A 12,198-nucleotide genomic window follows, 5' to 3' on the forward strand; every position below is an offset into this window, starting at 1 on the left:
TACTGAGTATCTACAGTGTGCCAGTTATCACGTTAAGATTGATCAAGTGACATAAAGATAAAGCATAATCCACGTTCTCAGGAAGATCACAATCTAATGGCAGAAAGATAGATAAACAGATAAGTATGACAGAATAAGTTAAGTAGATAATGTATATAATTATGTTAAGTATATAATTAAGCATATGTTAAGTATATGACATGGAGAAGAGCGCCAGGGGTGGTGTGCAGGTGTCTAGGAAGATTTTTGAAGGGCATTACACAGCCCAAGGCTTGACAGATGAGTAGAATTCTCCAAGTGGATAAGAGAATGAAGAATGTTCAGGTCCAGACTTTGACATTTACGTGTATGGACCAAGAGGAGTGACTTCTCCTCTTTGAAGCTCAGTCTCTTCATCCGTTAAGTGGAAGTAGAATTACTTGCCTCATACCTATATTGTGATGACTCAGTGAGTTTGTAGATAGGCAAATAGTTTATAAATTATAATATGCTGAGCCATGTAAAGTATGACCTTAAATTTTTTCTCTTCTCACAGATACACGTTATTTCAAGGGTGTGATGGACATGCCCCTTTCCTTAGATGCCAAGACCTCTATCCCCACAGACAGGCAAACCCGGATGAGGCTGGACGAAGTGAGTAAAGCCTTGACCGTATGAACCAAACATATGGAGGGCACATCCTAGCAGCCAAGAGCTTCCCCATCTCTCATTCCCAAGGCATCTTGTTAGGTGATGAGCAGGTCAAGCTCAGTGAGGTGCAGGGGATTAGACTGGCGGGATCATGGTCCTGTAGAATAAGCTTAGAAGGGAGAAGAACATCTGTTGAAGATTTGCTGTGAGCCAGGCATCAGGCTTTCCCTTGCATCTCATCCAATGCTCATCCTGTTCTCCGGAAGCAGAATTTAAACTCAAAGCTTTTTGATAATAACATCATTTTGCCCAGATTTTAGGCCCAAAGATTCCAACTGCTAATTATGTGGTAATAAGTACAGTCAGCCTTCCATATCTGCCAGTTCCCCATCTGCAGATTCAACCAAGGATTAAAAAAAAAAAAATTCCACAAAGTTCCAAAAAGGAAAACTTGAATTTGCCACATGACAGCAACTATTTACATAGTATATACATTGTATTTACAGCTATTAACATAGCATTTACATTGTATTCGGTATTATAAGTAATCTAGAGATGATTCAACCAACCAAGGATTGAGTAGTACCATAGTATGTACTTAGTGAAAAAAATCGAAGTATAAGTGGACCCACACAGTTCAAACTCATGTTGTTCATGGGTCAACTGTATACAGGGGTATGTGCGTAGGTTATTTCCAAATACTATGCTATTTCATATAAAGGACTTGAGCATCCACAGATTTTTATATTCATGAGGGTTCCTGAAACCAATCCCCTACAGATACCAAGGGACAACAGTAAGTCAAACAACCTCTCTGAGCCTCTTTGTAAACCCATCTAAAAAATAAGAATAAAAATCTCTGCCATGCTTACTTCAAAAAGCTGTTGAGACCACAAAAGATAATCTTATGAAAATATCTTGTAAATGTAAATGCTCTAAACACATATAGAATTTTATTTGTAATAACACTTTTGCTAATGTTTAATTTTCTTAATGCAGAAATGCATAAAATACAAATTAATCATCCCTGGGGTTGCAGGGCTATCAGTCATAACATTTTGGGTACATTTCATGTCAATGTTTTCTATGCTGATATGTTTCATGCAAGGGAGTCCTTATTGTATAGTATATACCAGTTTTCTTTCCTTTTCACATTAACTTTCAGTCATAAAACAATCTCCCATGTGACAAAACAAGCATTAATAAGCATAATCTTTACAGATACATCACTCCCCACTATAAGATTTTTAATTACTTTACTTAACCATTGAGTGAAAACATTTTAAATGCTTTTAGTACATATGGTAAAATTTCTTCCTGAAAAATCATTTCAATTTACCCTCCCGGAAGCCCTATGTTGGAATTTCCACCTCATAGAATTCTCACCAAAACTGGATATTACATTTTTAATCATAATTTAAAAAAACAAAAAAGATATTTCACTGTTCTTTTTTAAATCTGTAGCACATTTATTAGTGAGTGTGAACATGCTTTTGAATATTTATAACACATCTTCCTTGTGCATTATCTGTTCAAATAGTTTACCTATTTAACTTGAGGGTTTCTGTTAAATATTGACAAGAAAAGGAAACTACAAATTTTACCAAATAATGTCATTTACACAGAACACAGCCAGGAGAGATTGGGAGAGCAAGATGAGGGATAAAATACTGAACACTTCCTCTTTACACAGACACCAAGCTAAACACCTGAATCATTCGCTCAACAAATTCACTCAAGACATATGTGTTGGGTACCTGCCATGGACCAGACAAAATTATAGGCATCAGTAAACCACCAAGGCCCTGCTCTCATGAAACTTACATCTAGTGGGAGGAAGCCTGTGATAAATAAATAGATAAATAATAGATACAATGACAATATGTCAAGTGATGAGTGCTTTGAAAAAATAATGAAAGCAGTGCAGTCAGGGAAGGTCTTTCGGAGGATAGATGGCAATAAATGAATGAATGAATGACATTTAATCCTTAAAATGACCTTGCAAGACAAACGTTATAATCCCTATTTTAACGGCTCCAATACTTACCTTCTCTGAACCTTTACTGTCTTAGCTATAAAATCTCATAGCTTTATGATAATACATACAAAACACAGTGCCTGACACAAAGCAATCCGTTACTAATGACACCTCCATGAGGACAGGGACCATTTTAGCCCCAGTACCCAGCACAGTGCCTTTATGTAAGAAGTTTTCAACAGATATGGGCTAATTGGATAGAAATGAACAAACAAACTCTCAGTCATTTGATCTGAACCTTGAAATATGAATAGCTTGAAATATTAATAGGAAAAGGGACACAGTCTTCTTTCCCAGTTCGATTTCTATTCACATGGAACCCTTTTCCAGTCTGTTCCTCAAAGTTGTCACGTGAATATTTGCTACTATTCCCAAGATGTGAAACTGGGGCAGCCCCACAGGGGGCTGTTTGACAGGGAGGAGGACATTTCAGGGCTCTCATCACTAAAGCATGAAGCATATTCAGGGAACAATAGGAATTTTAGAGTCATTGGGCCAGAGGCTAAAGACACAAGTTCTTGTCTGGTTATAGAGTAGAAAATTCTGACCTAAAAAGTTAAGCTTTTCTTTCCCTAAAAATCACTGATAATCCCCCTTTCCATGTAAGTAAACCTTCATGAGAAGAATGCTTTTTTAAAAAATAATAATTCTTATTTGATTTTTTTTAAAACAACTATGCCAGAATTTGTCTCCATTTTTATTACTTTATATCCTTTCATATTATCTTTGTAGCTTTCTGTTGTACATTTCTTCTTTTAGTTAGGTCACTTTGCAAGTGGAACTATAATCTCAACATATTAAGTCAAGTGAAATCTTGTGAGAAAAAGGATATGGGAGACTTGAGCACAATTTTGGCCAGGAGGGAAGTTGTCTTATAAATTAATTAAATAAGGACTTGGTCTCGATTCAGATAAAAAAGGAATTTTGCTTTTATAATCAATGTTTGAATAATCAAGTTTTTATGGTAAGCAGATTCTTTTTATTATAACCTCATTCTCAGGAGTTAATTCTAATTCGTTTTGCACATTTATGTTGAGATTAAACTATCTGTGAAATGGATCTTCAACGATCCTTACAGGGGCCAGTTCTTACAATGACACCTTAGACTGGTTACAACTGTCTTAAATCACTAGACCACTGTCCATCTTTTCATTTATTGAGCGTTTGCTGTGTACGAAGCGCTATGCTCAACAATGGGGATAAAAAAACATGAGCCAATGCCCACAGTCTAATGGAGGAGGCATTGGCCCAAACAGGCAGTTTTGATGTAATACAAAGTGTTAAGACAGAAGTGACACAGGGTCCAAAGAGCAGGGAGCTGCATCACTTGGTCCAGCCAGAGGCTTTTAAGAAGCCTTCTGGAGGAAGCAATGCAAAAAAGCAGCCTTTGACATCAGTAACACATTGCACTGTAATGGGTAGTTCTGATCCGAGACCATTTTGACCCCTAGTGGTCATTTACAATGCCTGGAGACACTTTTGGTTGTCAAGACTTGGGGAGTGCTACTGACACGTACTGGGTGGAGGGCGGGGGTGCCGTTCAGTATACTGCAAAAGCACGGGGCAGCCCTCACAGCAGAGGATGCTGAGGCTGAAAAACTTCTGTTATAATTAAACCTGTGTTATAATATGTTGTAAACTCAGAACTGCATGCATGTCTGAGTCTTCCTTCACCATCCAAGTTCTTATTCCTCTTTGTTCCCTCATAATCCAGCATTGATACAGGTATAAAGTAGGCACTAGTAAATATTTATTTGATAGAAAAACGGAAGTAGCCCTGGGGGAGGGGCAGGAAATATTTCTAGGCCCGGGATCCTATGCTAATATCATCAGAGGGTACCTCCCTCTGGGGAAGATGCAATGCAAAGAAACTCATGCGAAAGATCCAAATGGATCCAAATGTTCAAAAGGGAAAATGGACATTGGCCACCAAAGGGGAAAAGAACAGAAACACTAAGGAAGCCCCATCCCTAATACCCTAATCACGCACGGCCCAGCTGAGACAGAGACAATGGAGAACCTCTCCTGCTCCAGGCTAGCAATGGCAGGTGGGCAAGAGCATTGGGAGAGACCCGCTCTGCAGGGCAGGTGCACAGGGAAGGCTGAAAGCTGAGGATGCAACAAGAACTTTGCAAAACTCCAATAAAGATGTTAAAAAAAAAAGCTACTATAAAAAAATAAAATAAAATAAAATAAAAACCCAGCACACCAGGCTCCATACCCTGGAGGAGTTGGAAGTTGATGGTGTGATGAAGGAAGCCGTAACAACAGCAAACCCAAACCACATTCAAGTCTTGACTAACTTGGTCAGCAGAAGAGCCACCACTTTCCAAGCATAAATAAGGTGTTTCAATGTTCCACAGAGGAAGAGGTGGATGTAGAACATTAAGACATGAGGTAACAGGGCATTCAGTGACCCTTCCTCCCCATCCACCTTGGCCGACTCAACTTGGCACCAATAAAGTGTAACACTAAGACTCTCTATTAGTCAGGGTTCTCTAGAAACATAGGTGGTAGATGATAGATAGATAGATATAGATAGATAGGTGATAGATAGATAGATGATAGGATAGATACGATAGAAAGACAGAAACATATAGACATATATAGCCATAGACATATATACATATACACATACATATAAATAAATTAGTGATTACGGAGGCTCAGTCCCACAATCTGCCATCTGAAAGCTGGGGACCCAGGAAAGTCAGTAGCATAAGTTCCAGCCTGAGTCCAAAGGCCTGAGCACCAAGAGAACCAATGATGTAAATCTCAGTCATCGAGGGCAGGAGAAGACCATCGTCCCTGGTCAACAGTCAGGCGGAGAGATCAAATTCTCCTTTCCCCTGCTTTTTTATTCTATTCAGGCCCTCAATGGACTGAATAATGCCCACCGGCATTGGGGAGGGCAATATGCCTTACTCAGTCTACTGATTCAAATTCTAATCTCATCTGGAATCACTTTCACAGACACACCGAGAAATAATGTTTAATCAAATATCTGGATACCCTGTGACCCTGTCAATTTGACACATAAAACTAACCATCCTAGACCCCAATACTTATCTAGGCTTAAAGGCTTTCAAAGTCATTGGGCATCATTAGGAGGTCTCTATCATCTTCTTCACTCTCATGCCTAATGATTGTACAGCCAGCCCTTAATAGTTCAGCAACACCTTTAATACTATCAATAATGACAGCTAACAATTATTCAGCTTCATTTGTGTCATTCCCTGTTCTAGGCACATTGCCTGTCTCATGTAGTCCTGCCACCCTTGTGAGGTATCAGTTCTTTTGTTACCTCCATTTCACAGATGAGGAAACTGAGGCTTAGAAGGTTGAATGACTGGCCATGGTCTCATAGACAGCACATGACGGAGGTGAAACCCCAACACGGGCATCCACATGAGGCCACACTCTGATCTGCCTGCTCCATCGCTTTCATGGACTTGATCATGTATGTTGATCTTCACAATAATTCAATGACATGAATTGACTAAATATTTTCCCTATTAAAAAGATGAAAAATCTAAGGCTCATAATATGGTAAATGCTTTTCCAAAGTTTCACAGCAATAAGATTGGATTGGATCTCAATTGGATCTCAAACCAAGTATTTTTATGCCAAATTACCACCTGAGGCCACTACCTTCATTGCTGGCACAGTGGTACATGTATTTACACGTATTTACACATATTGACTGATTGCCTCCCATACTCATAGGGTGATCTATAAGAATGATGAGTCCAGGGACTTATGCCTTTATCCTTGGGAATCATCAGATTACAGTTATATACTGAGTGGCAGGTCATGAGATGGTATAGTCACAATTTAAGAAATAATGGTGCCACGTTGTCTTCTACAGGTGGAACAACCCATTTTCAGGGATATCAGAAGCCAACATGTTAAAGGTAAAGTCAAATCACAAAGTTTGAAATATAAGTATATTTGTATCTTTCTTTGCTTCCAAGATCCTCTTACATTTTTGTCTGTGGTCACAGATTTCTTCAACAAGGTTATCTATTGAATTAACCTTCATGAAATAACTAATTTTGGAAAGAGTCTCTCACATCTTATGCCTTTTTATCACCTTACCTTACTTATGAAGAAATTGATCGTGAAAAGTCATATTCCATGTTGTGCAATTTGGGAAAGAAATTGTTTTGAAACGTATGGGTTGCATCAGATATATAACTAAGTTATTTCTCTAAGCATACCCCTCTGTAAAATTGCAAGATAGAAATCTAATTTTTAAATGCTGATTAATTAACATGAAAATAGATTTTAAAGCTTCAGGCAAAGCAACTCAATTTGGAGATAAAGATACAGGTAAGAACCTGAAAGGAAATAATCAATTTCAGTAGTGCTAGAAGCACAAATGGAGGACAGCCAAAGAAATTTAATTGGATCCTATACGTTATAGCTTCTCTCATCATTTCCCCCAATGTCCCCATATTCTCTTACAATGTTCAGTTAGAAAAGATGACAATCCCATGATTTACATTTCCCAGTAACTGAAGCATCGAATTCAACTTTTATGTGTCTGATGCTATATTCTATAACATATTATTAACATCACATTTTCTTTAATGGGAAAGTGTAATAGTTAGGGTCCTAAGAGGAAACAGATGGCACACACCCAAATTAGGATAATTTAAGGAGGTTTATTTACAAAGGAACTATTGACTAAGGTGTGTGAGGTGTAGGAGAAGAATGAGGGGTGATGCAGAAACTGGGGCCAACAGCAGTGGTGCTGTCACCACCCTTAAGCCCAAAAGGATGAGGGGACAGCTACAGAAAACCAGAAGGCGCTCACCACCTTGAGAGGAGCAGTGACCATTGGCTGAGGAACACCACCAGCCCATGTGGACCTCCCAGGGTGGGAGTCAAGGGAATACAGGCCCCAGCCTCCCTCTCCAACCTTCCTCTGATCTCCTGTTCGGACTTCCCAATGGCTGAACCCAACCTGAAACCACGGGGCAAGGTAGCCTGCAGGGGCTGGTTGGTCTCCCAGGATGGAGAGTGCGGTGGAGCAGGGTGGACCAGGTGAACAGTGGACCTGGAGGTGCAAAGGGAAGATATGGTGGAAGCAAAGGGAAGCAAGGTGGAAGGAGCAATGAGAGGAGCCAAAGCCCAGGCTCTACTACTCCCTGGCTGTATTACCTTAAGTAAGGCACCTAACCTTTCTGAGTCTTACTTTCCTCCTCTTGAAATGTGAAGTGGGCAGGGCTTTTATGACTCATCAATTCAATTGAATTAGCAGAGGCAGGAAACAAGAGCTGTTCCCTACTCCATCTCTCCTCTCCATCCTGCACAGCCTGACAGATCCCTGTCTGTCGTCCCTCTAGACCACTCCTAAACCCCTCAAAATAGGGGGGATTTCCTATCAGTGCCTCTTTAGTTCTTAAACATGGAAATGCCTTCGATGCACACAGCACTTGATTCAGAGCTTTTCTCCATTAACTGATGTATTTTAGTCCTTAGAAGACCACATGAATTATGCAGAGGAAGTTTTTTCATGCCTCTTGACAGAGAAAAGGACCAGAGCACAGAGGCATCCCAGAGCAGATCATAATCATTTGATATATAAATGTCCTAGGTCCTAATAGAAGCTTTATAGGCAATTTATTGAGAAATGAGTCCTGGGGAGAAAGCAGACAAGAAATGGATTTCACAATTCCCCTCTTTTTCTAATAGTTCACTATAGACATGCACCTTCATTTCTTTGATTGCAGAATCTTCTTTGACCACTATTCTACATATATTAATATGTCTGTGTGACTATCAGGATGGTTCTAATTCCAATTCCAACATATGCAGGGGGCAGTTTCCACCCACACACCATCAAGCAATTCTCTGGATACCAGCTGGGTATCCTACAATTCAACCCAATTCTCACACTATCCACCCAGAGACAGCACCAAATTCCACAAGTTAAGGGCTCAGTCCTACAAGATCGTACCTCACCACCACTTCAGATGCCAGTCACAAGCCCAGATTGTCACCTGTGTTTCTATAGATTGGAGGTTCCGACCACTCCCTCCTTAGGTTCGATTAATTTGTTAGAGTGGCTCACAGAACTCAGAGAAACATTTTACTTATTAAATTACCAGTTTATTGTAAAAGGATATAACTCAGGAACAGCCAGATGGAAGAGATATATAAGCGGAGGTATGGGGAAAGGGCAGGGATCTTCCATGCTTCCTGAATCTCTCAAACTCCAAACTTTTGGGGTTCTATAGACGCTTCATTACATAGGCATGGTTGATTAAATCATTGGCCATTGTGGATTGAACTCAATCTCAAGCCACTCTCCTCTCCCTGGGAGGGGGGGAGGGGTGGGTAGACGTAGGGGATTGTAAGTTCTAACCCTTTGATCCCGTGGTCGTGGGCTAGGCACCACTGACAGCCACTCTCCATCATTAGATGGAGTCCAAAAGTCACCTCCTTAACATAACAAAAGACACCTTGATAGCTCTCATCACTATGAAATTCCAAGGGATTTAGGAGCTCTGTGCCAGACACAGGGACAAAGACCAAATATATATTTATTATAAATCCCAACATCACGACTATTCATCCATATATTCATCTACACTTTGCCTCAGCTTACAAATACTTGGAGTAGTCAACAAAAACTTGCATGGTAAAATGGAAGAAAAATTTTTTAAATCATAGGAAGTATCTAGATAGACTGTAAGACTAAGGTAAAGATAAAATTCAGGGTGCTCGGGCACACATCACTACATTCTATTACAACTGCTAGTTTTTCTCTGAGCTTCCCGGTAACCTAAGCAAAAAGGTGATCATGCTTTTTTTATGTGAAATTAATTACCCAAAATAAAAAAAGAGCAAAGAAATTCCTCCGGAAGTACCTGAAAGACACGTCTTTCAGAGCTAAGTTAGTGCTGTCAATTTTATAAGGCTTGTTGGCTGATATCCAAGTACCATGGCTATAAAATATGACTTTTTAAAAAGTAGACCCCAATGTAAACTGAAATCATAACTGCAGAGATGACCTCAGTGAAAGCAAGACTCACAGGAGTTGAGCTTGTAGGTTGCATGGAAAACTTCTTCAATAAGAGTTATTTCTTTATGTCTTCTTTTCCTGCACTTCCATAATTGATGGTTTTGTATTACCACCCAGAGCTCTAAGGTACTGTACAGAGAAAGGAGATGAAAAGGGGAAAAGTAATATGAATACCCCATTTTTTTGGATCAGGCATCTTGCTGGAAAATGTTTGAATGATTTATGTGTTTATTATAAAATTCTGTATTTTTGATGCAAATACATTCTCAGATAATTTACTCATTCTCACAAAATGTCATAGAGAAAAACATATTGCGTGGTTCAGTAATGGCAGAATTTTATGGTGATATTTTTCATCAAGTTGAGCAGTTATAGATTTATGTTAATGTACATTTCATATTATTTTTCTTGCAATCATATTCTGACATTATCTGGAAACTGTCAGATTTCAAGAACTTATCTTCCCTGGAGCTTGGCGTTTTCTTTTTTTTTTTTTTTTTCATTCCTAAAAATGGGTAAAAGTTTATTTGGGGGCAAAGTATGTATATAGTGTAAGTTGTTTATGATGAACCATTAATTAGCATTAACCACAGATGCAGAAGCAATTGTCTCTTTTCAGGTGAAGATAGCTGTAATATTCAAAAATGGTGTGGCTTAGCTTCTTAATGCTGAGAATAAATGAGCCTAAAATGAGTTTCTCTTTGCCTTCCATGTGAACCAAGCACAAACTCTAAACCAGTTTCCTTTGAGGTAAAAAGCATATCATATACAAGAATGAATTTATAATGAAATACAATAAACTATCCACGAGAAGAAGAAGGAATTATGCATAGATGGCTAAACATGTATATCCAGAAACATGAGCTTGGTTGAAAAGAAGCAAGATAGAATTCTACATAATGCCATCAAAAGACCTTTCTACTAGTCTGATTTTAGTCGAATTTAGATGTCAAAGAGTTTAGAGTTAATCTGGTTTTACCCCCTCATTTTATGCCAAGAAGCCTGGCAAGAGAAGGGGCTCACTCAAGGTCACAGAGCAAGCAGTCCTAGCCTAGACCAGAACTCAAGTTTTGTCAACTATGGCAATGTTTCCAGGGTTCTACTATATTTGCTAGTATCTAAAATTTTTTCTGCAAACTCTCCCTGTTCCCTGATTTCCCACTTATCCAAACTATGCAATTTTTAGTGCAAAAGACATGAATTGAGGGATGATACTGTCCTCTAGTGGCAGAACACGGCAACACAAAACATCACAAAAAATGATGGAATTTGCCATCCTATAGATTATATCCTTAACAAATAACAAGCTTTAGGCCCCAGGCCTAGAAATGATAAGAAATAAATTTACGATTATTCTCCTACTATTTTAGATTTAAATTTATTTCAGACACAGCCAGTGGCTCAAAAGTGATGATAGAGGTCATACCCTTATTTGGAAGCAAAAAAAAAAAAGAAAGAAAGAAAAAAGGAAAGAAAAGAAAAGTGAGAGAGGCATTGATACAATATTCAGTTCAAAGCCAATGTTATAAATGTTGTAAAATCACTCATTAATGGAACTACAGGACAGTATTTTGTCTCACCATCACACAGAGGAAAGAAAAAGCGTTTGAGTAGCAAATACACTTTTCAATAGTGAAATATAAAGTAGCCACAATTAGAAGAATTGAAAACAAGGCAGTTACAACACTGTGTGATAACTGCCAGGGGAGAAGGCTGCTTTTATTCAAAATCACTTTGTGCCAGGGCACTGAGTCACAGAAGACCTTAGACCACGTGGAGCCCACAGTCTGGTCGGGTCTATACGAAGTGTTGTCAGAACTCAAAAAAGTACGTACATACTTAATTCGGCCCCTGCAGAAGAATTGTGAATCCTAGGAAGGATTCACACAGCAACGGACATTGGGCTGAGGCGTGAGACAATGACCTCAGGGGAAGTTAAACATTATGTTTGAGATGTAGCAGCAGCTAAAATATGGTTGCGTGAATGTTAGATTTGGGGACAAGGAGACCTGCGTTCAAATCCCAGCATTACCGCTTTCCAAATGTGAAATCTACAAGGAACGTAACCTCTCCAAGTTTGTTTCCATATCTCTAAAAGGGAGGAAATGCACCTACATTGTAATACATCTGTCTGTCTTAAAGTTAATAACCAACGCAAATCCTATAGCACGGTTATTGACACATGATGGACACTTGACAAAGGGATACTGAACTGAACTAATGGTTTTTAGAATTCATTCCTCCCTCTTTTACCCTCTGCCGTTCTCCCTACACTGGAATGTCTTCCTGCCTCTCTGTGTAGGCTGAAACCATCTCATGCTCTATCTACTTTGGTGTAGAGTATACACAATAAATCTGCTATCAATGAATATAAAAATAAGCTCCTCAATCACAAAGACCAAAGTTTACTAAACATTGTTTTCCTTACAGCAAACACATAACACCGTGCTAAGCACATACTGGATGCATAGTAAACACTAAAGTAGCTCTAAAATTT

The 12,198-nt window shown here is 39.0% G+C and overlaps 1 protein-coding gene across 1 annotated transcript in view; it reads left to right on the forward strand.

Moving 5' to 3' along the window:
- Positions 1 to 12,198, forward strand: part of CLNK (cytokine dependent hematopoietic cell linker) — a gene marked incomplete at its 5' end in the record, with an annotated part of 116,215 nt that overhangs the window by 36,352 nt on the left and 67,665 nt on the right. Inside the window, 2 exons of the mRNA XM_082391594.1 lie at positions 536 to 633; positions 6,537 to 6,582. Of these exons, the coding sequence (XP_082247720.1) occupies positions 536 to 633; positions 6,537 to 6,582 (144 nt within the window). The remainder of the gene's footprint in view (positions 1 to 535; positions 634 to 6,536; positions 6,583 to 12,198) is intronic.

Source organism: Balaenoptera borealis (genome assembly GCF_965194805.1).
Source record: "Balaenoptera borealis genome assembly, chromosome: 4".
Lineage (NCBI taxonomy): Eukaryota > Metazoa > Chordata > Mammalia > Artiodactyla > Balaenopteridae > Balaenoptera > Balaenoptera borealis.